Raw genomic sequence first — 26609 nt, 5'->3', positions numbered from 1 at the left:
ATTCTTATTGTATTTCAGTCAGAGATAGAAGAATTAAGTGTTCTAGCAGCATAGATAGTTTGCCGAACAGTGCGAACCGGTAGACTAGCTAACGTTGGTCCGACGTTGTAATCTGCCGCTTTGTCAATCATTTACCAACCAACTGAATTGCCAATGTATCCTCTACGAAAGAAGAAAAAGCTGTAGGCTAGTTAGGTATGCGCGGTCGAAAATTGTGAATAATTGACGACAAATTGTTGGCTGGCAACATACACAAACTGTTAAGCCAACTTATTTTTGCAGCTACCAACTTACAGCGATGCCTACTATTACCCTACGTAGGGTTTATCAATAGCTTATATTGAGCCTATGATTAGGCTACGTAGGACTTATCAATAAGTTACCTAGAATCTACCATTAGCCTACGTAGGGTCTACCAATAGCTTATATAGGATCTACCATCAGCCTACATAGGGCTTACCGATAGCTTATGCAGGACTTACTATTAGCCTACGTGGAGCTTATCAATAAGCTATTAGGATCTACCACTAATATACATAAAGCCTGCCACTTGCGTGCGTAGTGTCTAGCATTAACCTACATAGGGCTTACCATTAGCCTACGTAGGGCTTTTCAATAGCTACATAGCGTAGAGCTTACCAATAGCCTATCTAAAGCCTACCATTTGCCTGCGCAGCGTTTACCATTGGCCTATATAGCACTTACCAATGTTTTATATAGGACTTACCATTAGGCTACGTAGGCTTACCAATAGGTTACATAGGGTCTACCATTTGTCTACGTAGAACCTACCATTAGCCTACATAGAACTTACCAATAACCTATGTAGAATCTACCATTAGAGTAAACAGGAATTACCATTAGCCTACGTAGAACATACCATTAGTATATATAGAATCTAGAAGTGTGGATTCGAATGCCATATGTTACTTAATCTAAAATTAACATATTCGAAAGTCAAGAACAAACATCGAAAAACACGCAATTAAAATAAACATTAAAACGACAAAAGCAATGGATTGGATCGAACCAATTTATATTAAGTATAGAAGTAGAAAGAGAAAACGTGACTAATAGAAAATATTGTGAAGGAATATAGTGTAAAGGTGAAATAAAAGCAAGTATAGAAATCGAAAAATATTATATATTTTGTGACTTTAAAGACTCGCCGAATGTTTCATATAAAGGACTTCACTCTTAAGGGATAGAAACGCGTACATCACGCAACAGTAATGTAAAGCAACTGGAGGTTTTCAAACTGTGGATGTGAAGAATTAGCTGGACCGAACGGGAAACTAATGTGAAATTGTTAGAAATAGTGTAAAGGAGGAAAGAACAATATTAAACGTAACTAAGAGGAGGAAGATAAACTATTTCCTGAGTGACATGATAATGCTAAGGTGGAGGGGAAACGAGGAAAACTGAAAAATGGTTAAAGATGTTGAATGATATGAAAATCGTTAATTGTTTTACGAAGATGAAGAGTTTAACTGGGAGCCATAAACTTCTCATTTTGCAACACGTGACTTGCAAATGATAGAAATGATGACGATGTTTAGTAACGTGTAGGCAAAACAAGAAATGTAAATGGAAGATATTGAAATATTTGATGGAAAATAGCCGAATTAATTTGAAGAAGGAAAGGGAGAAAGAAGGAAAGAGAAGTATATCTACAGTATTGGTTCTCCCACAAAAGTTTACTTGGTATTAAAATCCCTGTTAATATTTAAAGGTCTTCTTATCAGAATTGTGAAAAGGCACTGCATCATATGCAGTGTTTTTTTTTTTTTTTCAATGAATACATTCTTGCAAAGCAGTGGCGTATACAAAAAGGGTTTCGGGGTTTAACCTCCTATACCTTGAGCAAGATATTGATATTATAGGAAAATAAAAATGTATTATATATATATATATATATATATATATATATATATATATATATATATATATATATATATATATATATATATATATATATGTGTGTGTGTGTGTGTGTGTGTGTGTGTATACACAAATTGAGTGCTGGAACTCCCTCCCTCTTGATAAACTTATGCGTACTCCGCTCACTTGCAATTGTGTGTAAAAGATATTAATACTCTGCTTTGAAATAAAGATTCAAATTCGTAAAAGAAGATTCATATATATTTAGTTTAATTACATCTGTTTACAAGGATACAGGGCTTTCCAAAGATCGGTGCATATTCTGTCTTTTTTTCTTTGAACGCAACTGCATAATATGCAAATGTTTCCCTTCCAACGAGCATTTTTCAGTCAAGTATTGATACAGTATTTAGTTGATACATCATTGTAAGAAGCTACTTGAATTAACTGGTATTGAACTCCGGTCTAGTAAGCTAGAAATGACAGTGAAGAGACATGTTCCACTCAGGCAAAAGCCATTTGGGCAGCCATGGTATTTAACACCAAGAAAAAAATCTTTAAAAAATGCGTGTAATTTGTAATTTTGCTTTACACCCCTGTACGGCATCGAGGCTGTGAGAGATGAGCTTTACTGTTAAAGTGACATACGATACACTACCCAGGGTTGCACCCAAGACAATGTACTGCCAGTAGAATTAGAATCTGCGAAAGCTAGGACTTTATCCTCAAAGCTAATACGAAATGGTTTCTGCCTTTCAATACACTGCACAAAAATCACAATCTATCTACATATACATATAAATGAAAATAACTATGATTGTGACTTAATAACTCTTTTACCACTCGATCGATCTCTAGCAAATTTTCAACATAAATGAGGTTCGGGTCTGGAAGTATTTTTATCATTTCACTTTGACTTTGCGACCTAGGGAAGGGGGAGGGGGATATATATATATATATATATATATATATATATATATATATATATATATATATATATATATATATATATATATATAGTCGAAAATGACCGATATGAGTGTCGAATTCATAGTTTTCGATGTTGCCTAGATGAACAATGACACTTCCGATGCCGTTTAAGTCCAAATTCAGTCTGGGAGAGGAGGGAGAGAATCCCTTACTTCTCTCACCGCCTACTTTATGTGGCAATATGTCAAGTTGGAAATTCCAAAAAATTTATATGTTATGGTTGTAGAATGAGACAAAAAAAATCTATTAGAGAGTGCTTCAGTAATGGTAAAAAGTGACTGATAACGGAACATATTACTATTTTTTAAAAAAATTTAACCCAGCGAAGAGGGTAATTGACGTTACTGAAACCATATTTTAAAAAAAATTAATTAATTTAATTACTCTTACATAATGAAATACCTACTGTTATGTCTGACAGGTATGAAATATGTATAAAGACCAGCAAAGTTAATGTTACACAAGAACCTAATGTTAATGTTTTCATTAAAAATATGGAAAAACATTCTTAAAATCAAGAAGTTCTGTAGAAATATGTTAATTTTTAATCAGTATAATTCTCGTAGAGCCTTCCATTTACGAATTATCATATTTGGGGTTATTCATTAAAATGAAAGTTTGTAGATTTACGACTAGAATTCTAGAATATGTCATAATACAATTTATTTAGCAATAAATAGTGATGTAAAATAATTACTTCCGTATTTCTCAACGTTTCCTTGTTCCCACAATTAATGTGCACAAGAATCGATCATTACATTTTTACATACTTACCTTTTCAATTTTCCAGTTTTTTCCTTGAATTTCTTCCTTCCATGTCTATATTTTTTTTTTTAAAAAAAAAAAGAAGAAATCGGTTATTTGTTTCCTTAAAAGAGTATTCAAGAAAGGATCACAGTTTTTAACAAGAAAAACATTTCTAGTTCCGCCCTAAATAAAATGGTATTAAATTAGATTTTTGAAGGGCCTATGCGGTTTGCCATAAGGACCAGATGTGTCACGTGATCAGGTCAAAAGTCACGTTGCGTGCTAAATGGAGTCTGGAGATTCCAACTCTAGATGTGATATATTTGAAGCACGTAACCTGCGCGTGGAGCGCCCTGAGTAATTCCAAGATGCATATACTTTATCATTATTATTGTTTTTTTCTCAAAAAACAACTTGACTTTTGACAATGTTCTATTTATATTTACCTTACGCGCTATACATCGTTTTTAAGTTCTTTATTATGTCTTTGCAATGAGCATTCAATTAGCCATCTCCTTATTATAGTTTTTGAGATATGTGGATGACTTCATTTTTTTTTTTCATTGATCTTTCATTGACTTTGTTGTTTATGTTTCATGATTTTTTACTATGTTCCATCTATTGTAGGACAATGTATTTTTTGAATGTAGAATTTACATAGTCCGTTCTATATTTAAGCTAATTTTCAGCCATCTCCCTCTTTTGGTTTTTGAGATAAGTGGAGGAATCATTTGTTTTTCATGATTTCCATTGACATTAATGCTAATATTTCGTGCTTTTTGACTATGTTCCATCCATTTTAGAACAATTTCCCTTTGTAATATAGAATCTATATAGTCTCTTGTACAATTGAGCTAAATTTTAGCCATCTTCCCCAAAGTCTATTCACATCATTGCAACCGGTTAGGCCCTTTGTTAGGCCCTAATGGAAGAGAACATTAAAAGCTGTTATTTTCACGTCGAGTTTCATTTTTAAAAAATAAAACCTTTCTTTCTTATATATTATGTTACTTTTATTTATTTATTGCATGACACAACAGGTTCAAGAATTCAATTACAATGTCCGTAGCTACAGTGCTTAAGTGTTTACCAAATACAAGCAGTTCTCTATATTATTACATATTACTGCTCTAGTGAGGATAGAAAGAAATTATGAAAGTGTTTTTTTTTTTTAGCTAAAAATAAAGGAATATCGTATTTTAATAAGAAATGTGTAAGAGTTAATTGGAATTACGTTACTTCTTGACATGATACCTACCAAAGAAATAATTTAGTATCTAAGATCATGAAATGATGCACGACATGAAACTAACTACAATCATGTTTTTCTGTTTTCTTCAGATTGGTTTGATGAGAAGTGGAAAGTTGCTAGCTGAAGAGTCACCGCAACATTTGCTGGACATGTACAACTGTGTATCTCTGGAAGAAGTGTTTTTGAAATTGAGCAGAAAACAGGGAATCAGCAGTAGTGCCAACCTCGTAGATTTGAACGTATCGAACAACATTTCATTGGTATGGATATAATTTTTATTTATTTATTATTATTATTTTTATTATTATTATTATTATTATTATTATTATTATTATTATTATTATTATTATTATTATTATTATTATTATTATATTTCTTCATTTGTGAAAATTTAATTACCTAGGTATACTTCTGTTACTACATAAATTTAAATTTCTTACACAAATTCTCAAGATAAATTTTTAAAATAGATTTTCCTTGTTGGATTTTGCCTTTTTACTTATCCTGGATTCCAGGAAATGGATTTGAAAACTCGTATTGCAGATACTTATATTTTAAAAACGTAAATTGTATTATAAGCACACATTCTTAAATATTGCACACATCCTTGAATTTTCTTAAAATAGACTTTGGAAAAAATCTGTCTTGCCGTACAAAACTAAACTTTAATTAAATAAAGTCGAATTCACCCTATGAGTTTTCACAAAACTCCTTTGTCATGGACGATTATCCCAGTAAACCATTTCGTAGTGATATTTTGGGAAATAATAGAAGAAACTAAAATTATTATGTATACACATCAGTACTAAACAATACTCCAGATTTTGTAAACATTGTATTATAGTATTTCAATTTCGAAACTAACCATTTTTGTTTCTTTTCTTTATATTTTGACTTCCAAAAATAATGTTATATAAGTTAATGATAACTTTCTACTTGAGAAAAAAATAGATTTGTAATAATAAAAATATCCAGTAGTTGTTACTGGTCTTAAGAGAGAAGTTTATCGTGAATAAGATATAATTCGTGAATATGTATATAAACATTTTGCATAGTGCGTAATGTGTTTTCTGATTTTTGAACCCTATTTCTCGCATCTATATACGCCTATAACAGTTCTTAAGATCCCAGGAGATACTGACAACTGAAACAATTTACGCAAATATTTACTTGACCAGAGATAGATTTATATTTTCCTGCAATAACTCAATAGTCTAGATTTTTTAAACATATTTACTGTATTTTAATGCTTAAATTAAGTCGTTAAATTAAGTCAAGATCAAAATGTGTAGTGGAAAATCTATTGTGAAACTTAATGAATAGCGTGCTATTCCATAAATAAAAATATATTGATATTATTCATTTTTAATTCTCTGATTCTTTGTCTAGCACAAAACTACTTTCTTTATTGTAACATACAGCAATTTGTCAATACTATACACCCCTATAAGATGTATTTCCGCTTTTTGTTGGCTAACTGTTAAAGAGTATTTGAAGATAGTGTATTGTATTTTCAGGCATCACTTAACTGGGGCAAGAAGGGAGATCCAATCTATGTGACGGAAGAAAGTGGCGTAGTCGGTCTCAATTTCCACCAATCAAAAGAAGTGCTTGTGGCTGAGGGGCCCAATGGAGTATTTGATTATGATGTGAGTACTAAATTATTACATTTTACAAAGTAGTAATCCTTTTCTGGGCAATGTACAAGATGGATCATAAGTCCCTTGATACTAACAGTTGTACAGTTCTAGATTAACTAGAGTAGCAGTTATTCAGTTCTCAGTTGACTAGAGTAGCAGTTATTCAGTTCGCAATTGAGTAGGGTAGCAGTTATTCAGTTCGCAATTGACTAGGGTAGCAGTTATTCAGTTTTCAAGTGGTTAGTGTAGCAGTTATTGCATTCTAAATTGACTAAAGTAGCAGTTATTCAGTTCTCAGTTGACTAGAATAGCAATTATTCAGTTTCAATTGACTAGAGTAGCAGTTATTAAGTTCGCGGTTGACGAGGGTAAGAGTTATTCAGTTTTCAATTGGCTGGAATAGCAGTTATTAAGTTCCAAATTGATTGGAGTAGCAATATTCATTTTTAAATTGACTAGAGTAGCAGTTATTCAGTTTTCAATTGACTAGAGTAGCAGTTATTCAGTTCGCAATTGACTAGGATAGCAAATAGCTAATTGACATAAACAATGTTATGGTGTGGTTAAAGCCAATACGTGATTCATGAATAGTACATTGTAAGAAGTGATTTTATAACAGATGTTGTTATCAGTTCTAATTAAGTAAGTTTACAATGTGTGTAGGTATAGAAAATTAAAGGAAGATGAACTTGTATTTGTACTTCAAAAGTAGTGGTAACAAGAGTTATTTTTGCAGCGTTTTCCGAGCACTGTACATCCATCTTGACAAACAAGCCATAACTTGAATCATTATCATAGATAATTTGGCATTACTGGTAGGTCACTTGCTGCAACTGAGAAGCTTCCATAATGTGCATAATGAACTGAAAAAAAAACGCATCTAGAGCATTTAAAAGAGCGCAGATAAACTATAAACCAACAACATTAGTAATGTAATATGTTCTTCTGTATTTAAAAGAAATAATTTATGCATTGAATACGATAGGAGGATACTTTGAACACTCGTTTTAGGTAGGGTCTAACCTGACAACTACAAATGAGTGGCATGTGTATCAATTCGTAACTTTTTTTCGCCCAGCACTCTCCCTTCCTTTACATTTTCTGAACAAAACTACATTACTTTTTTTTTTAATATACATATTCTAGCAAATATGCTTTTAACTTTTTTTTTTTTTTTTTGCGAAACTTGAAACCCTATGTTTTTCGTGCTATCTCTGAATTGTTACCGACATCTGTCTAAATCTCCTGTTGGCCTTTCAAAATTGTAGGACACCTAAGCATGGGTGAATCAGATCTAACCAGTTGTGGGCATGCCTTCTGTTTAACTTTGTGACACGTATTTCTTTCTAGCTCACTTTTGCATATTTCATTTTCTCTTTTTCCACTTTGTTCAACTTTATCATTGTCGATGTATTCAATTGATCTTGGTTAACCTTTTGTTTTCATTGAGCATACACGTTGCGTTTTCCCAGAAAACTTTGGTAACATGATTAACCTAAGCTTGTGGTAGTATCTGATGACTTTGATTCCACTGGTGTCGTTTTAGATGTAACTTTTTGTTGTGCGTTTGATCTCATTTCAGGCTGGGGGTTTATTTTCCATTTAAACTTTAGATTAAACTTTTCAGCAAAGCATAATCGAACAAAATGACTAAAAAGTAAATGTTTATGGCTGGGCAAATCTTGTTACAGTGGGCTCCCGAGATCTTCTGCATATATATTGCAAACTTCCAAAACGCTTGTCCATCGTTGGTTCTGTCCCTGTCCAACGGTCTTGACTAAATGCTTGGACTCAAGATTTCTTGTTTCAACTTTCAAATGGCTTCCGTCAACAAGTTAATCTGCTGAACTAGTAAACGTAATTGAGATTAATCCATTTTCTTTAAATTACGTTCAATACTTTGATATTTTCTTTGTATTTATTCTTTCAACTTTCAAATGGCTTCCGTCAACTAGTTACTCTGCTGATCTTGTAAACGTAATTGAGATTAATCCATTTTCTTTGATTTACGTTCAATACTTTGATATTTTCTTTGTATTTATTTCCACTCACGTCAGATGACAACTGTATGAGACTGCGCCATTATTATTTTTAATATTGGTATTATCTTATGTTTATGAGAATCGTAAAAGTAGTCACACTTAACTATCTTTGACTTCTTTATTAATTTACTTCTAGATTCTTTTACAATTATTAAATATATTAATCATTTAATTATCTTCACGTAATCTTAATCTTATTTTTATAGTGCAATGTTTGCTTCCTATTTGAGATAAGTTGATAACAACACCTTTGGGATGCAACCAAAATATTATATTTAACTATTATCCCTACTTGAATTCATAAACTTCGTACTTCATTCTTGGTAAAAACTAACTAAAACCTAACTCTATGGCCTATGGAATTCGGAGGTTCAATGTAGAGTTCTCAAAAGTTCTCCATTGGCTTCTCCTTAGCCAAATAAATCCAGTTTCTATTTTATATCCTTATATCTGGGAGATAAATCTCAATATTGTCCTCCCATCTCAATATTTTCCGATTGGTCTTCCAGTTAAGACTTTTCCATTCTGGCTACATGACTTGCCCACCTCAGCCTCCTAGATTTGATGATTCTAACAAGGTTTGGTGAACGGTATAAATTATGCAGTTCCACGTTACAAAGTTTCCGTCATCTCCCATTCCCGTTTCTCTCGGTTACAACAAAGTTCTTTTTTCACAATATCTTTTGTCATCTTCTATATATAAATAAACTAACTACTTCAAAACTACAATAATGTACTTATGCAGATTTTCGTGGCATACAATGTTAGCCATTTTTGTAGTGTTTTGAGCACTTAAGATTCACATGATTTCCAGTAACCTCTTATAATACCATATAAACATAGCAAAAGAAAATGTGAAAAATACTTGCTTTAGAAACACACAACATACATGAAAAATCACAGATCTCCTTCAGTGAACGTTCGAATTTATTTAGGACGGTTTATAGTTTACTAAAATAGAATTCATCGCATTATTACGGCATACTTCACAGGAATGATGTTGAACTGAACTTGATTGAACAATTTATTATGCATAAATACTACAATCAAGAGAGGATTAATTAAGAAATAATTTTATAGTTTTTAAGGTGGATCACCACCCGGAAGTCAATACATATTTTAGCTCATTTCCTTAATTACTGCGCAATGAAACGTTACATATTATAAATATTATACTATAAGATAGAGTTATGTTTCAGCTACAACAGAAGACACTGATTCATTTGGTTGTCTCCCATGATATCGAAAAATGTAACAAATAAAAGAAAATATTTTATTCATTTTACAATAAGCACACAAGATCTTACTAGAACTTGCTGTTAGATCTTACTAGAAGTGCTCAGTTTTATGAAATGTTTATTTGTATGTGTAAAATATTTTAAACTAATGATCCTATTAGAAAATAGACATATTGTTTGACCGTTTTTTATGTTATGTTTCATATTTTATTTAAATATTAATTTACATGTAAGGAAATAGATTTTGAGAAGAAACTTGCGCAGTACGCCATAATGCGTTGTTGCCAAATTTGAACGTTTACTGTGGTAGTCACAATAAGAAAATTACTGGATTATAGCGTTGCATTTTGAGAAGCGAAACTTAGCTGCAAATTGCGATAAGGGTCTAAAACTAATTTCTCCAGTAAGTATCCAAGCAGAATTCCATTATTACTTCCTTTATTATCTGTCATCAGTAAACACTCGACACTATCTGGCAACGATGCACTATTCAAGCACTGTTTAGCATAGCACCGAGAACACCTAGTGATCCACCTTAAAATTAGATCTTTTATGTATGATTTCGTATCAGAGGTTGCCACCTAGAATATATTCGTGAGATATTGAGCAAATTGTATTGACACTGATATTAGATGTACGAAACTTATAAATATGTTTGTATTTTATTACAGTTGTCTCAAAGTAAAAGTAATAACACAATACTTGACTGTGATGACTGCGGCGATTGTAGCGACTTTTGTAATATTACGACTCGAGGCAAGATGCGTGCTCTGTTGACGAAGAACTTTCTTCGGATGTGGAGAAATGTTGGGTAAGTTGAAATATTTTGTTTCTTGGATTCTTTACGTGGATTTTACTTTGTTCGAGAGACTCATAGAACTAGTTTGTTTCTGATAATTTCAATTTTTATGTTTATTCAAATATAAACCTTTCATCTTTTTGTTTAACACTCAATAGATCAAATAAATATAAAGTTTGCCATGAAAAATATGGAGTAAGGAGAATACATGCTATGCATGCATATATACATAAAGAGTAACAAAATGTAAAGACAAAATTCATGAAACCATTAAAGGCATTATTTGAATCTATCACTACTATATCTATTTTTTGAAATTTGGCGTCTCATTATTCGTGCCAAAATTAAAGCATTTTTGCAGAAGAAATTTGAAGGTTACTTTGGCACTACAGTATAAATTTAGTAGCATCTTATGGTCAAACTTCAGTTTAATGTTATTAACGGGTATAGTTAAATTTACATCAAAGTTGCACCATCCGGCCAGTGACGTAATGTCACGTGGTAATTAATTCACTTTGCACACACAAATTTATTGATAAAAAAAAGTAACTTACGTACGTTATGAAACATAGCTGATCGAGCGAAGGGAGTTAGAAGTCCCACAGGGCTCGTTTGATTCCATCTATGCCCCCTGATAATACCATGTGACATTACGTCACTGACCGGATGGTGCAGCTTCGATGTAAATCTAACCTCACCCGTTATTAACATCCGTACAGTCATGGTTGTATTATATCTTTCAATAAAATTTTCCTTGCGTTTGTAGTACTGTAGTTATGAATATTCGAATATGATCAAATTTAACATTCTTTATCCAACAATATTATATTGCTTGTTCTTTGTTTATACATTAATATTCTAAAGAGTGTTCTTGAAAATGTTTCCAGAAGAAAGAACTAGAACCAGTGGCGGCTCTTAAGGGAAATCAGTGAAAAGCAAAAGAAAGAAAAAGTCCTAATGTTTTAATTCTTGTGTGCACGAGTTAGGATGTTTGGTAAGTTTTCTTCTTTGTGCTTGTAGCGATAAAACTAGATTTTACTGATGTAAATTCCCTCGAGATCCGCCACTGGATAGAACATTATTTGCTAATTTTACAAATGAGAAAGACAATTTAATAATTATATTAAAATAACTGAGACAGTATTCCATGCATAAGCCTCCTGAAATACATATTTTATTATATATTTTTCCATTTCCAGTGTGATGCTCTTTATATTTGCCCTTCCTGTGATGCAAGTAATCCTGTTCTGTTTGGCGATTGGACGGGATCCGACTGGATTACATTTAGCGATAGTCAACCATGAAGTTAATGAAACCGACGAATGCGTTCCTAGCTTTGATTGTGATTATGAGAGATTTAGTTGTCGATACTTATACTTCTTAAACAACAACTCTATAGTAAAGGTAATGTATCATCTGTTTTGTGTATCGTGTACAAAAATTGCTATAATCGTTTATTTATTTATTTCATTATATTACTGAGATTTGAGTCATTAGAATCTCTCATCTAAACATTTAAAAACAAGGAAATGACGTACAATATATAGAATAACGTTTTCAATAAGAAACTTCACATTTATAAACAAATAAGGCACAATGTTCTATAAAGGTAATCAAGAAAGTTCTGTCGCTTTTTCACCAACCACCTTCGAACATATGTCACCTAAGACATACCTGCAGATCAAAAATAGTCTTCATCAACATCGACGACCTTGCCTATGGATTCCATCGCGGTAGAACTTGGTGGGGCGTAAAGTGAAGAAGGTATCAAGGGAATTGAACTGGCGTCCTCTAAGGTGATGATCCGAGGAATGGAACAGGTAATAAACGGACGGTGCAATGTATGGAGACTATGGCGGATGCAATAGTATTTCCCATCCAAGGCGTAGAATGGTGTCCCGGATCATCGTAGCCAAGTGAAGCTTAGCGTTGTTCTGTAATAAGAGGACCCCTTTGCGATTCAGAAGTGCTGGCTCCAGAGTTTTGAGTTTTTCTTGAACACGGCTAAACTGCTGGCAGTACACAGTTGCATTGATGCTCTGACCAACTGATAGCACTTCTCGATGCACAATGCTGCGAGCGGTCCACCAAAAACACAGGAAGGACCTTCTTCTGGCGCAATGCTGATTTCGGTTGTTTTGGAACCGGTTCATGGGACGGCGCCGTAGAGCTTCGTACAGGACCCGTTTCTCATCACATGTCAACCTCTGTCCAGAAATGGCTCCTTCCTCAGACGAGACAGCAAAGAAACACAGGTGTCTGCTCCGTTGACTTCTGGCCCGAAGTCAAATCATATGGAACCCATCGACCCAACTTGTAGTGCTTCCCAAGTTGATGGAGGTGCTACTGAATGTGTTTTTCCACTCACACTGGATTGTAGTTCCAGTTCCTCACATATCTGGCCCCTGTTCGCCTCAATTGGTGCCTTAAGATCTTCATTTTGTACGTGTGTTGGTTTTCCGGTACGTGGTGCGTCTTCGAGTATTTCGTTCGTTCTTAAACTTGTTGAACCACTGCTGCAGTGTCCACGTAGTCACAACACCCTCAGAAAGGCCTGGCATATATTTCGCCCCGCTGCAGCGGCGTTTGACTCCAGTTTGAACTCGTACAGCATAGATGCCCTCATGACGCTCTATGGAGGTCCCGTGTTCTTTCTCTTCTTACGGAAGTTCACGACGTAACTGAACTGCCACAACTAGGTAGTATGTTGGATATACCCACATCAACAACTGACCTTCGTTTTATCTCCATTTGCATTCAACTCACGGTGTGAGGGTCAATTGAACACAGACCTCCACAGAAAGCGACAGAACTTTCTCGGTTACATTTATATATAACCTCACTGCTGACAATGAACTAAATAAGAATCAATCAATCAATCAAATGAAGCATAACTAGGTATAGAATCTATATCTTCCTAGACGTATCTAGAAACTATAGAACCCAAGCTTTATAGGTACACTAGCCTTTAACCAGCCCTTATTTCCCTGGTTGCATATCACTTTAGGATTTGGAAAATGTGTCCAACGAATAAAAAAATGATAAAACACCTTTTAAAGACATTCTTTCATTAATCAAGTCGCACTTAAAAGTAGAAAACAATTTTGGTTATGCATGACTAAAAAAAAAAAAAAAAAAAAAAAGGATGCGCTCTAATATAGGCTTACATACAGTTACTTTATAAATTCTTAAAATGACGCGCCCCATTCTTTTTATTTATGCTTGCATAAATAAGATTATTTTTAACTTTTTACTGCGAATTGATTAACAAAAGAATGTCTTTAAAAGGTGTTTTATCATTTTTTTATTCGTTGGACACATTTTCCAAATCCTAAAGTGATATGCAACCAGGGAAATAAGGGCTGGTTAAAGGCTAGTATTTATTTTAGGATAAAATAGTTGAAAATAAAAACATATTAAAATTTGCTTTTAAAATAAATAGATATATTGCAAAGTATGAAAGTAAAAATGAAATATTGTATTGTCGCCGGACTTACGTCGCTCTGTGACAGTTCTTAGTTCTATGACGTCAGGAAATAAGTTCAATGTATACGAACACTTATTCAATGTTTGAAACAAACACCTGTTACGTCCTTGTACACTCATCTCCAAAATGATTGTCGCATATCTATAACTGTCTTCATGTAAGAATATAATGTAATACTGAATTTGCTGGGTACTTTTAATACTGATTCTATGTGTATAATCGGGAAATGTATATATGGTAAATTTCATAGGAAAATATTTATAAACACGAAAATTAGAATGAGTAAATCATAATGTTGCTAAATGGACACGAAAGTTTTATTTTCGTTTTATTGTTCTTATTTACTCCTCTTTTGACATGAAACTTGCATACATGTCTCTGCCGATTGTACACATACTAACATTATAAAAAATACCGGGTGAATTCGTTATCAAATTATATTCCTACAACAACATATTTATAGACATGCGACAATAATTTTGGACATGAGTGTACCTTCCTGAAGAAGGTGACACATCTTTTAATTCTATTGTTAATGAAGTGGTCTATTTCCCCAAATAAAAACCAATGCCAAGCAGAGCATATGCTCCCTCCTGTCCTTCTAAGCCGGTACCCAAGGCTAAATGTAACATTGCGTCCCTTTCCTGTTGTAATAGGAAAAATTCAGGATGGTCAGCTACTGGTATCGATCCCAGGACCATTCGAATGTGAAGGCGAGACAGAGGGTAAATCTGGTGATCATATTTTGAAAAGAAAATAAAGAAATGGATTCCACTAAAAAAGAGTCACATTGCCAATACATTTCAGATCTTTGTCTGGGTTTTCTGCCTTTCAATTCCAAGTTTTTTTTTTTTTTTTTTTTTTTTTTTTTTTTTTTTTTTTAACCACGAAGGCCCAAAATAAATTAGAATATCGACTCTCCCGTTTTTTTAAAAATATTTGCATGGTTCTTCATTTTATATCAGACTCTTCCTGCACTATTCCCGCGTTATTTACCATAGATAGAATCCTTTGAGAAAGAGATAGGCGACAAGTGCTTTAGTTCTCTATGGTATGTTTGTGACCGTTGTAGATATTTGAGTGGCTGACGGCTGATATCATGTTGGCCCCTCTTACAATATCTCTGTATTTATTTTTTCTTCAGTTCTGTTTCTCTTTTAGCCAAAAGAAAGGAATTTCACTCCTCTGTCCCATTTACATCCGTAACCATCCCCCTCCTGCGCTATCCAACTTTGACCACATGCAGGGGAAAACGAAGGAAAAGGAGGGGTGCCATTTGCTTTGACGGCATTTTAGCAACAACCCCATCTGTTGCCAAAATAAGGAAACACTTTGTACTGCGATATCTTCGATTTGTCAAGGTCACTTGACTCCTTCCGACTCTTAAGGTAACAATAACCGTGCATTTTAACAAGAGATCAACAAGAATACAACATATAAAGCAACTGTAACAAACACGTTCCGTAATACCCGTTTCAAAAATCCCCTAAAAACTAAAAATATTCACTTTTGGCAATTTTCCTTTGACATGCCAAATTTAATCATTGTAATCCTAAAGAAATTGCCCAATAATTTTGAGATATAAAAGGAGTTCCTATAAATAAACCCCACCAAAGTTGGAATTTTTTATTTCTGTTAATTTATAAAGGTAAGCAAGAAAGTTCTGTTGTTTTTGTGGAGGTCTGTGTTCAATTGGACCTCCCACCGTGAGTTGAATGCGAATGAGGATAAGACGAAGGTCAGCTGTTGTTAAGCGTATGTGCAGCATACTACCTGGTTATGGTAGTTCAGTTACATTGTGAACTTGCGTAAGAACAGAGTGAATGAGACCTCCACAGAGCGTCATAAGGGCGTGTATAATACGAGTTCAAAGTGGGGACAAAACAGCTGCAGCGGAGCGGAATTCCACCGACTGTCTTTTTTTTCCTATCTCAACTATCTGAAATATAAGATTTTGTATCCCAAGAAAACGCCCATTTAAATAGCATAGGAATTTCTTCATCCCCTTTAGACCCCTGAAAAATTTTAAAAAATTCACTTTTGGCAATTTTTCACGGTTAGGTCTCAAAGGCTACAATCATGCCAAATTTCATCATTCTAATCATACCGGAAGTGCCTAAACATTTTAGGATGTAGAAGACGTCCCACATAAATAACATGCGAAAGATTTTTTCAGTTCTCCATAAAACCAATCTACGGTTGCAAATTTTCATTTCTGATGATTCACTTAGATAAAGCTAACGAAAACGTAGAAGCATACCGAATTTCAAGCTTTTATTCCAATTCAAAGTACCTAAAACATGAGATTATACGTCAAAAAAGGTCCATTTAAATAACATGGGGAAATTCTTCATTCCCTCTTTAGAACCCCTAAAAATTAAAAATATTCACTTCTGGCATTTTTCTGTGGGTTTGTCCCGAAAAGCCACAATCATATCAAATTTAATCATTGTAGCCCTACAGGAAGTGCTCAATAATTTGAGGGTGTAAAAGATGTCCCATATAAATAACATGGGAAAGATTTTTTAGTTCCCTATAAAACCACTCTAAAGTTGGAATTTTTTACTTTTGGCAATTTTTCTGTCGGTTAGTCCTGGAAGGCTACAATCATGCCAAATTTCATCATTCTAATCTTGCCGGAAGTGTCTAAACATTTTGGGGTATAGAAGAAGCCCCATATAAATAACATTGGAAAGATTTTTCAGTTCCCCATGAAACCACTTTACGGTTAGAAATTTTCATTTCTGATGATTCACTTAGGTAAAGCTAACGAAAACGTACAAGCATACCGAATTTGAAGTTTCTATTTCAATTCTAAGTACCTAAAACATGAGATTATAGGTCCAGAAAAAGTCTCATTTAAATAACATGGGGAAATTCTTCATCCCCTCTTTAGACCCCCTAAAAATTAAAAATATTCACTTTTGGCAATTTTCCTGTGGGTTTGTCCCGAAAAGCTATAATCATGTCAAATTTAATCATTGTAGCCCTGCAGAAAGTGCTCAATAATTTGAGGGTGTAAAAGGTGTCCCATATAAATAACATGGGAAAGATTTTTCAGTTCCCTATAAAACCACTCTAAAGTTGGAATTTTTTACTTTTGGCAATTTTTCTGTCGGTTAGTCCTGGAAGGCTACAATCATGCCAAATTTCATCATTCTAATTTTGCCGGTAGTACCTAAACATTTTGGGGTATAGAAGACGACCCATATAAATAACATTGGAAAGATTTTTCAGTTCCCCATGAAACCACTTTACGGTTAGAAATTTTCATTTCTGATGATTCACTTGGGTAAAGCTAACGAAAACGTACAAGCATACCGAATTTGAAGTTTCTATTCCAATTCTAAGTACCTAAAACATGAGATTATAGGTCCAGAAAAAGTCTCATTTAAATAACATGGGGAAATTCTTCATCCCCTCTTTAGACCCCCCAAAAATTAAAAATATTCACTTTTGGCAATTTTCCTGTGGGTTTGTTCCGAAAAGCTATAATCATGTCAAATTTAATCATTGTAGCCCTGCAGAAAGTGCTCAATAATTTGAGGGTGTAAAAGGTGTCCCATATAAATAACATGGGAAAGATTTTTCAGTTCCCTATAAAACCACTCTAAAGTTGGAATTTTTTACTTTTGGCAATTTTTCTGTCGGTTAGTCCTGGAAGGCTACAATCATGCCAAATTTCATCATTCTAATTTTGCCGGTAGTACCTAAACATTTTGGGGTATAGAAGACGTCCCATATAAATAACATTGGAAAGATTTTTCAGTTCCCCATAAAACCACTTTACGTTTAGACATTTTTATTTGTGATTATTCACTTAGGTAAAGCTAACGAAAACGTACAAGCATGCCGAATTTGAAATTTTTATTCCAATTCTAAGTACCTAAAACATGAGATTATAGGTCCAGAAAAAGTATCTCTAAATAACATGGGGAAATTCTTCATCCCCTCTTTAGACCCCCTAAAAATTAAAAATATTCACTTTTGGCAATTTTCCTGTGGGTTTGTCCCGAAAAGCTATAATCATGTCAAATTTAATCATTGTAGCCCTGCAGGAAGTGCTCAATAATTTGAGGGTGTAAAAGGTGTCCCATATAAATAACATGGGAAAGATTTTTTAGTTCCCTATAAAACCACTCTAAAGTTGGAATTTTTTACTTTTGGCAATTTTTCTGTCGGTTAGTCCTGGAGGGCTACAATCATGCCAAATTTCATCATTCTAATCTTGCCGGAAGTGTCTAAACATTTTGGGGTATAGAAGACGTCCCATATAAATAACATTGGAAAGACTTTTCAGTTCCCCATGAAACCACTTTACGTTTAGAAATTTTCATTTCTGATGATCCACTTAGGTAAAGCTAACGAAAACGTACAAGCATACCGAATTTGAAGATTCTATTCCAATTCTAAATACCTAAAACATGAGATTATAGGTTCAGAAAAAGTCTCATTTAAATAACATGGGGAAATTCTTCATCCCCTCTTTAGACCCCCTAAAAATTAAAAATATTCACTTTTGGCAATTTTCCTGTGGGTTTGTCCCGAAAAGCTATAATCATGTGAAATTTAATCATTGTAGCCCTGCAGAAAGTGCTCAATAATTTGAGGGTGTAAAAGGTGTCCCATATAAATAACATGGGAAAGATTTTTCAGTTCCCTATAAAACCACTCTAAAGTTGGAATTTTTTACTTTTGGCAATTTTTCTGTCGGTTAGTCCTGGAAGGCTACAATCATGCCAAATTTCATCATTCTAATTTTGCCGGTAGTACCTAAACATTTTGGGGTATAGAAGACGTCCCATATAAATAACATTGGAAAGATTTTTCAGTTCCCCATGAAACCACTTTACGGTTAGAAATTTTCATTTCTGATGATTCACTTAGGTAAAGCTAACGAAAACGTACAAGCATACCGAATTTGAAGTTTCTATTTCAATTCTAAGTACCTAAAACATGAGATTATAGGTCCAGAAAAAGTCTCATTTAAATAACATGGGGAAATTCTTCATCCCCTCTTTAGACCCCCTAAAAATTAAAAATATTCACTTTTGGCAATTTTCCTGTGGGTTTGTCCCGAAAAGCTATAATCATGTGAAATTTAATCATTGTAGCCCTGCAGAAAGTGCTCAATAATTTGAGGGTGTAAAAGGTGTCCCATATAAATAACATGGGAAAGATTTTTCAGTTCCCTATAAAACCACTCTAAAGTTGGAATTTTTTACTTTTGGCAATTTTTCTGTCGGTTAGTCCTGGAAGGCTACAATCATGCCAAATTTCATCATTCTAATTTTGCCGGTAGTACCTAAACATTTTGGGGTATAGAAGACGTCCCATATAAATAACATTGGAAAGATTTTTCAGTTCCCCATGAAACCACTTTACGGTTAGAAATTTTCATTTCTGATGATTCACTTAGGTAAAGCTAACGAAAACGTACAAGCATACCGAATTTGAAGTTTCTATTTCAATTCTAAGTACCTAAAACATGAGATTATAGGTCCAGAAAAAGTCTCTCTAAATAACATGGGGAAATTCTTCATCCCCTCTTTAGACCCCCTAAAAATTAAAAATATTCACTTTTGGCAATTTTCCTGTGGGTTTGTCCCGAAAAGCTATAATCATGTGAAATTTAATCATTGTAGCTCTGCAGGAAGTGCTCAATAATTTGAGGGTGTAAAAGGTGTCCCATATAAATAACATGGGAAAGATTTTTTAGTTCCCTATAAAACCACTCTAAAATTGGAATTTTTTACTTTTGGCAATTTTTCTGTCGGTTAGTCCTGGAGGGCTACAATCATGCCAAATTTCATCATCCTAATCTTGCCGGAAGTGTCTAAACATTTTGGGGTATAGAAGACGTCCCATATAAATAACATTGGAAAGACTTTTCAGTTCCCCATGAAACCACTTTACGTTTAGAAATTTTCATTTCTGATGATCCACTTAGGTAAAGCTAACGAAAACGTACAAGCATACCGAATTTTAAGTTTCTATTCCAATTCTAAATACCTAAAGCATGAGATTATAGGTTCAGAAAAAGTCTCATTTAAATAACATGGGGAAATTCTTCATCCCCTCTTTAGACCCCCTAAAAATTAAAAATATTCACTTTTGGCAATTTTCCTGTGGGTTTGTCCCGAAAAGCTATAATCATGTGAAATTTAATCATTGTAGCCCTGCAGAAAGTGCTCAATAATTTGAGGGTGTAAAAGGTGTCCCATATAAATAACATGGGAAAGATTTTTTAGTTCCCTATAAAACCACTCTAAAGTTGGAATTTTTTACTTTTGGCAATTTTTCTGTCGGTTAGTCCTGGAAGGCTACAATCATGCCAAATTTCATCATTCTAATTTTGCCGGTAGTACCTAAACATTTTGGGGTATAGAAGACGTCCCATATAAATAACATTGGAAAGATTTTTCAGTTCCCCATGAAACCACTTTACGGTTAGAAATTTTCATTTCTGATGATTCACTTAGGTAAAGCTAACGAAAACGTACAAGCATACCGAATTTGAAGTTTCTATTTCAATTCTAAGTACCTAAAACATGAGATTATAGGTCCAGAAAAAGTCTCTCTAAATAACATGGGGAAATTCTTCATCCCCTCTTTAGACCCCCTAAAAATTAAAAATATTCACTTTTGGCAATTTTCCTGTGGGTTTGTCCCGAAAAGCTATAATCATGTGAAATTTAATCATTGTAGCCCTGCAGGAAGTGCTCAATAATTTGAGGGTGTAAAAGGTGTCCCATATAAATAACATGGGAAAGATTTTTTAGTTCCCTATAAAACCACTCTAAAGTTGGAATTTTTTACTTTTGGCAATTTTTCTGTCGGTTAGTCCTGGAAGGCTACAATCATGCCAAATTTCATCATTCTAATTTTGCCGGTAGTACCTAAACATTTTGGGGTACAGAAGACGTCTCATATAAATAACATTGGTAAGATTTTTCAGTTCCCCATGAAACCACTTTACGGTTAGAAATTTTCATTTCTGATGATTCACTTAGGTAAAGCTAACGAAAACGTACAAGCATACCGAATTTGAAGTTTTTATTCCAATTCTAAGTACCTAAAACATGAGATTATAGGTCCAGAAAAAGTCTCATTTAAATAACATGGGGAAATTCTTCATCCCCTCTTTAGACCCCCTAAAAATTAAAAATATTCACTTTTGGCAATTTTCCTGTGGGTTTGTCCCGAAAAGCTATAATCATGTCAAATTTAATCATTGTAGCCCTGCAGAAAGTGCTCAATAATTTGAGGGTGTAAAAGGTGTCCCATATAAATAACATGGGAAAGATTTTTCAGTTCCCTATAAAACCACTCTAAAGTTGGAATTTTTTACTTTTGGCAATTTTTCTGTCGGTTAGTCCTGGAAGGCTACAATCATGCCAAATTTCATCATTCTAATTTTGCCGGTAGTACCTAAACATTTTGGGGTACAGAAGACGTCTCATATAAATAACATTGGAAAGATTTTTCAGTTCCCCATGAAACCACTTTACGGTTAGAAATTTTCATTTCTGATGATTCACTTAGGTAAAGCTAACGAAAACGTACAAGCATACCGAATTTGAAGTTTTTATTCCAATTCTAAGTACCTAAAACATGAGATTATAGGTCCAGAAAAAGTCTCATTTAAATAACATGGGGAAATTCTTCATCCCCTCTTTAGACCCCCTAAAAATTAAAAATATTCACTTTTGGCAATTTTCCTGTGGGTTTGTCCCGAAAAGCTATAATCATGTCAAATTTAATCATTGTAGCCCTGCAGGAAGTGCTCAATAATTTGAGGGTGTAAAAGGTGTCCCATATAAATAACATGGGAAAGATTTTTCAGTTTCCTATAAAACCACTCTAAGTTCGTAATGTTTTACTTGTACTGATTTACTTAGGTAGTGCTAACGAAAATATGTAAGCATACCGAATTTCAAGTTTCTGTTCCAATTCTAAGTACCTAAAACATGAGATTATAAGTCCAAAAAAAGGTCCATTTAAATAACATGGGGAAATTTTTCATCCCCTCTTTAGACCCCCTAAAAATTAAAAATATTCACTTTTGACAATTTTCCTGTGGGTTAGTTCCGAAAAGCTACAATCATGCCAAATTTAATCATTGTAGCCCTACAGGAAGTGCTGAATAATTTATGTCAGCTCATGTAGTTTTATATATAGTTAGGATTTGAAAAGTCTTGATTTAGAAGACGTGTTAAATTTTACCAAGTGGAGAAACACTTGAAGTAGGAGTAAATCATAATAAATATGTGGTCTGTAAGTTTCTCTAAAGGCAAATCTGAATCTACCCGAGGTAATAAAGTAGTTGGATGGGTTCTCAGCACCCATTAAACACCTCAGTGGATGCTTAAGCCCCGGAATTTATGTATTGGGTCTTTAGCTATTTGTCTCCTTTTGTAGACAATGGACGGACGTGCTTTCTGTGCGCGTAATCCCAGATTTGGTTCGCGGAGTTCTAAACCTCGAATAAAGCTAGAGCAGTAATTCGAATGCGAATTTCATTTTAAGCTTCTCATATGACCTCAGTATTGAAAAGGAACAGTAAATTCCAGTAAATCAATCAATAAATTAAGTTCTGCAACTATCCGAAAGAAAAACCATATATAGTTACTATTTCAGTTTCTACAGTGTATACGTGTGTTATATATACTAATGACTTGTTATTTTAACAGGACTTCTATAAAAACCCAGAGGATGCAATTAACGCAGTGGAACAAGGCTACGCTTGGGGTGCGATCTATTTCACCGAAAACTTTACGGATGCTCTGGTTGGAAGAATGGCTATTGGAAGGGACGCTGATAACGAAACGTTAGATCAAAGTGAGATTCGAGTATGGCTTGATATGTCAAGTAAGTATAGTTTTCTGCTTTTCTCGACAATGAATTCAAAACTCTTATATGATAATCATTTACGTCTCAATAAAAGTAAAATCAAACTTTTACATTTTAATATTTTCTTACATGCAAAATAAATACAGTATAACTAGAGACGAGACATTTTCGTTAATGCGATATGCGCGAAACGTTAGGAAAAAAATGCGTATATGTTTCAGAGCTAGAAATCACGTTTATATTATCACGAATTTTTGCGAAATTCGGCATTACTTGCGATAAAAGCGAATAAAAACGAAAAAAGTGAAATTCTTGTTAATTATTGCTAATAATAACTAAAAAGCGCCATTTCCAATATTACTTAACTTAAAAAAAACGTTGCATTTACGAAAATGCTCTGTGAGTTATTTGATCCAGAAACTGTTTCACTTCATAAAGATGTAGATATCAACAAAACTGAACTATTGTTTAAATCCTTGACTATGTTTTGTGGTGAAAATGATCATGATCTGTTGGTCGCTTACCGTGAATTTAAAAATAAGGTTATTGAAGTTCTCAATAGTGAGGATAAGGAAGTTGACATTGTATCATTGTTAAACAGTTTAAAAGTTAACCACAGGTGTTTTGCTGTCAGCTCGTTACGTTCAATATGGTTGCCAGTTTCGAAAGAAGAATTGGCAATGTCTTTCTGCATATTATCCTTTAATTTAAATTTTTGCATTAATTTCTATATTTCAGGGAATACATTAGTTAGAATGTGCACTTAATCAAGGTATATCCTCATTTTTGTATTAGATATACACCTTACTACCATAAATATACTGTTTACAAGTTCCATATTAAAAAAAAAAAAAAAAAAAAAAAAAAAACTTGTACTACATTAAAAAAATAAATGCGACATAAATGCGAAAATTAGGGGCCGCGGTGGTTCAGTGGTAAAGCGTTCACCTCTGGTGCTAGGGGTCCCGGGTTCGATCCCAGCCCCCGCCAAGTGAACTTTGTGGTGGACAAACACCGTGTGCGTGGGTTTTCTCGGGGTTCTCCCGTTTCCTCCCACTTTCTTCATTCCACCATTTCATTCATTACTCATCATCACCATCTCCTTTAGCCTAACCGGCATAACCGTGGGACGTAAAACTCAAAGATTTCATTTCATTTCATAAATGCGAAAATTGTGATAATTAATGTTACAAAATATCAAAATTGTCGCGAAAAAGTTTCGTCTCTAAGCATAACACTATCTATTTACGACTCTGGAATTTATGCGATTATAAAAAATACTTCCTGTCCAGAGTAATACATTTATTTCTTAAAACTCAAATAATTTATAACAGATTCAACAATTTAACGTTGTCTTTCTCAGACACTCAATGAAAAAGCAAGATAGGAACCCAGATTGAATGTCTAAGAAAGACATGTTAGTTGTTAAAACTGCTATACATTAATTTAATTGTAAGAAATAAACATATTATTCTAGTCAGATTTTTTTTTTAAATAAATACAATATATATGCTTGATGTAATTGTTTGGACTAAGGATAAACAGCGCAAAATCAATACAAAATATTTTAAATGTATAAATGCATACAAAACATTGACAGTGGAGAACGAATAATCCGTAATCGAATGCTGTGTAGTTCTTTATAATGGGATTATGATCAAGATTGAAAACACTATAATAAATAAAATTGTAATTTTTTGAAAAGTTTGTCTTAAATTTTTTTGGTTCATTTTTTTTTTTTTATTTGAAGTAAGCAACATAAAGGAATTAATCACACAATTGAAAAATTAAATAAATTAAAGTGAAAGTCTTTTTAACGCTTGTGTTTCTTGTTTTCCAGATCAACAAATTGGCCTCATGCTGAACAGGGATCTGCAGTTTGCATACAGAGATTTCGCACAGAATGTCTTGGAAAGCTGCGGTGAAAATAAGAAGTTGGCGGACATCCCAATACAGGTAATGTATATTTTTTACTATGTATACACACACAGGGTGGTAGGTAACTCCACCGACAAACTTTGGAAAGTGATTCCTTATATGAAATGAAAGAAAAAAGTTCTGATAAACATAGGTCGAAAAACGTCTCCTTTCAGAGTTATGAACCGCCGAAAATTCGAAAAATCATGTTTCGAAAACGCCCTGCCTTAGAAACTATAGGACCTATCCCAAGCGGTTTAAGGAATTACACAGGAACTAGTATGCGATCTATCTAAATATCCATGTTTTAACTCCTCCCTTATCGGCGAAACGAACGCGCCATTAGTACTTAAAGGAGTATCCCTATACCTCAACTTCCTTTTTACAGTTCGTTTCGCCGATAACGGACCACGGTAGAACATGGATATTTAGATAGAGCGCATACTTGTTCCTTTGTAATTCCTTAAACCGCTTGGGATTTGTCCTGTAGTTTCTAAGGCAGAGCGTTTCGAAACGTGAATTTTCGAATTTTCGTCGGTTCATAACTCTGAAAGGAGACGTTTTCCGTTCCATGTTTATTAGAACTTTTTTCTTTCATTTCATATAAGGAATTACCTCCCAAAGTTTGTCGGTGGAATTACCTATCACCCTGCATATATATATATATATATATATATATATATATATATATATATATATATATATATATATATATATATATATATATATATATAGCTATAGATAGATAGATATAGATATGCACAAAACAATATCTTCATATACTGAAATAGCTGATCGGGCAGATGGGGAGACAAGAAGATTTAATTATGATACTTAGATTTTTAGATGGCTTTTGGGTTAAAATTAAATTTCATATTATAGAATCATTCTGTATTTTTTTGAAAATTGTGTTTCCGATGTGCCACAGTTATATCCTATACATTAAAGGAATTGTATGATAATTCAAGTGAATTACAATTGAGGAATTAAGAAATGAGAAAGTAAAAGAAATCTCAAGAAAACTCACGGGCACGGCATTATTCACCTCAAATTCACACGGGCTGGGATTGAACCAGGAGCCTTCTCACCAAAAGTGAGTGTTCTACTGTTGAGTCATTGGAATTTGTTGAACGTTAAATTCTAAGAATAAGAGATGAATTCACTTAAGTGTCAGGTTTCATAAAAGCCTTCCTCAGTGTACTTCAGTAAAATTGTAGATAGATGTGCAGGATGTAGAACAAGGGGTAAATAAGGAAGTTCAGATATAAGAGAAATTTAGAATTAGTTAATTTACATAATTTACTATTGTATGCATAATTATGTTGAGTGAAGAGATTAAAAAAGTTTCTTTAAAAATGTAGCTAAAGATGTTTTACTCAGAAAATAAATGAGTTGTTATTCAGCATTGTTTTTGACATTAAGTAACTTATTCAAAGTGGTATAAAATTTAGCAAGAAATATAAGCAAAAATCTAGTACTCACTGCAAAAAATCAAAGTGTTATTCTAGGAAGCGCTTTCGGAAAACTCTATTTATCTTCAGCTAGATAGTTCGAGGAGGATTTTAAAGCATGGGGGAGAAATGTGGATAGATATTTAAAGAAAGAAAGAAAAAGATTAAAAGGATTTAAGAAATGCGAACCACAAATCCTCCTCGAAATGTCTATGCTGAAGATGGAATAGAGTTTCCCGAAAGCGCTTTCTAGAATAACACTTTGATTTTTTGCAGTGAGTACTAGCCTTTTGCTTATATTTTTTGCTAAAT

The 26609-nt window shown here is 33.6% G+C and overlaps 1 protein-coding gene across 2 annotated transcripts in view; it reads left to right on the top strand.

Annotated features, from left to right (window-relative positions):
• Positions 1–26609, top strand: part of snu (ABC-type transporter snustorr) — a 370795-nt gene that overhangs the window by 325828 nt on the left and 18358 nt on the right. For both annotated transcript variants that reach the window (XM_081734791.1, XM_081734792.1), the window contains exons 7-12: positions 4960–5130; positions 6388–6519; positions 10462–10601; positions 11789–11993; positions 22770–22947; positions 24770–24885. In XM_081734791.1, coding sequence (XP_081590917.1) covers positions 4960–5130; positions 6388–6519; positions 10462–10601; positions 11789–11993; positions 22770–22947; positions 24770–24885 — 942 coding nt within the window. The remainder of the gene's footprint in view (positions 1–4959; positions 5131–6387; positions 6520–10461; positions 10602–11788; positions 11994–22769; positions 22948–24769; positions 24886–26609) is intronic.

The sequence above is a fragment of the Thermobia domestica genome, chromosome 12, assembly GCF_964235325.1.
Source record: "Thermobia domestica chromosome 12, izTheDome1.hap1.1, whole genome shotgun sequence".
NCBI lineage: Eukaryota > Metazoa > Arthropoda > Insecta > Zygentoma > Lepismatidae > Thermobia > Thermobia domestica.
The sequence above is the reverse complement of the archived record's forward strand: the minus strand, read 5'-3'. Positions and strand labels throughout refer to the sequence as shown.